Raw genomic sequence first — 2,500 nt, 5'->3', positions numbered from 1 at the left:
GGTCACCTCTACACATATGGTGTGTTCCTAACCTGCTCGCCAAATCTTACCGCACAGTAACACGTGGGCTTATTTTACGGATACGCATTATAAGCTGAACATGTTACGGAGTAACTCCTACGAGAAGAGACGACATGAATAATCACCTCAGCTTGTGCAAACAAACGCGGATTCACAACACACTGTGTTAGCTGTACAGGCATTTGTAATACGTTTGTACGGTAAAAGAGCTCGTTTAACCTGCTGAATAATGCTTTGTTTGATGTTGTTGTGATTGATGTTTTTTGTGTGTGTGTGTGTGTGTGTGTGTGTATTGACTGAATATAAATATATTATTCAGTCAACAAATGAGAACAAAATGAGCTCTTGCCACATATGAGGTGTTGCTTCAAAATTTGCATGCTAGCTTTGTTAGATTTAAAAAATCAGATTAGTTAGAAATATGGCCCTAATTCTGTCAGATTTACCATCAGAACGTCTAATTTTGTCTAACTGTCTGATTACTAAAATTAGACTGTTTTCAATCACTAAATCTGACGAAAGTAGGTTGTTTTGTAGCTAATCCTGGATTAAGTCATTTAGCCTTTAATTGTCTAATTTGTCAGATTTAGCTAAATAAAACAAACTAAAAAACAGCAGTTATATCAGAGTTAGTCAGAACCCCAGTTTTGGTCTATTTGTCTGATTTACCAACAAAAACTTTCTAATGTTGTTAGATTTAGTATAAAAACAGCCGGGTTGCGTCCAATTTGGAAACTGACTAATTTTGTCCCATTTACCAACAAAACCGGTCAAATTTAGCACAAAAAACACAACAACAACAACAAAACAGTCTAGATATGTCATTTAGTCAGAAATGATCAAATTCTACCAACAAAAACTCTAATTTAGTCAGATTTAGCCAAAAAATTGCTTGGCTATGTCAAATTTGGTCAGAAATTTTCAAATTTTGTCCCATTCACCAAATAAATGGTCTAATTACGTCAGGTTTAGCAAAAAAACACTGATTTGGTCAAAGACTGCATCATTTGTTTTATCTTATTTGGTCCGATTTAGTAAAAAAAACCCAGCCTTGTTCTTTTCAGATTTTCCCATTTACCAACGAAAACTGTCTAATTATGTCAACTTTTGTAAAAAAAAAAAAAAAAAGTCCAGTTTTGTCTGATTTGGTCAAATAATAATTTTGTCTAATTTGCCAACAAAATTGTATTTGGTCCGATTTAGTAAAAAAAAAAAAACAGACTTGTTCTTTTCAGATTGTCCCATTTACCAAGAAAAACGATCTAATTTTGTCTGATTTAGTCAAATAAACAGCCTAGTTTCAGATATGGTCAGAAACTGTCTAACAAAAATGGTCCAATTTGATCAGATTTAGTTCTCTTTCTTGTTTTCAAATGTGTGTACATTTGATGTGTAATACATGTAAAATAATGTCCTGCACTGAAAACAACACTGCGCAGTTTTCTGCTTGTGTGTCCCTGACTCTCGCTCTGCTCTCGGCAGAGTCCCTGGAGCCCACGTACCAGCAGCTGCAGAAGATGAAGCTGGACAAGAGCCCGTTCGTGGTGGTGTCCGTGATCGGCCAGGAGCTTCTGACCGGCTCTCATCACGGGGCCTCAGTGGTGGTTCTGGAGGCGGCGCTGAAGATCGGCACCTGCAGCCTCAAGCTGCGCGGCTCCGTGTTCTCGGCCCTCAGCAGCGCTTACTGGTCCCTGGGGAACACGGAGAAGAGCACCGCGTACATGCAGCAGGACCTGGAGGTGGCCAAGACTTTAGGTGAGCGACTGAGTGTGAAGACATCAAGAGTACCTCGAGTAAAACTTATATTTCAGTTTGTTTATGTGTCAGTATATGTAAATTTCCCACATGTTGGTACGTTTCAGTTTTGTGTCAAATTAATTTGAAATTATTAGTTTGTTTCATACTTACATTTTTCATGAATACCCTTAAATTTAAAGGATTTGTTTATTAAAGTTTTTTTAAGTTTAATAATCTAATATTTATATTATATCAATACGCACTTTACCGTTCAAAGGTGTAGGGTCAGTGCGATTGTTTTGTTGGTAAAAGAAATCAAATTTTTTTAGCACATTAAATTGATCAAAAGTGACAGTGGAGATATTTATTTATTTATTTATTTATTTCAAACGCTGTTCTTTTGAACTTTCTATTAAATAATCCTTAAAAAATGGTCACAATTTCCTAAAAAAAAAAAAAATTCAACATTAATAATAATCATAAATGTTCCAATATATTCACATAGAAAACAGTTAATTTAAATTAAATAAAAAATGCACAATTTTTACTGTATTTTAATGCAGGATGGTTTCTGATTGGCTCACAAATGTTTTCATCAGCTGGAAAAAAATGTTGATTCTCTGTGCCGTTATCATTATAGTTGTGGTGTAAACTACTAAAACTATTTTATATACAACGAATTTTAGAACAATATCTTTATTATTATAGTTATAGTGTTTGGTGTGAACGTGCCTTTAGAATT

At 34.8% G+C, this 2,500-nt stretch overlaps 1 protein-coding gene across 3 annotated transcripts in view; it reads left to right on the top strand.

Moving 5' to 3' along the window:
• The window catches only part of ttc28 (tetratricopeptide repeat domain 28), a 322,557-nt gene that overhangs the window by 214,242 nt on the left and 105,815 nt on the right, over positions 1-2,500 (top strand). For all 3 annotated transcript variants that reach the window (XM_079599116.1, XM_079599115.1, XM_079599117.1), the window contains one exon: positions 1,504-1,776. In XM_079599116.1, the coding sequence (XP_079455242.1) occupies positions 1,504-1,776 (273 nt within the window). The remainder of the gene's footprint in view (positions 1-1,503; positions 1,777-2,500) is intronic.

Source organism: Phoxinus phoxinus (assembly GCF_949152265.1).
Source record: "Phoxinus phoxinus genome assembly, chromosome: 23".
NCBI lineage: Eukaryota > Metazoa > Chordata > Actinopteri > Cypriniformes > Leuciscidae > Phoxinus > Phoxinus phoxinus.
Note: the sequence above shows the minus strand (reverse complement) of the source record. Positions and strands in the feature narration are given on the sequence as shown.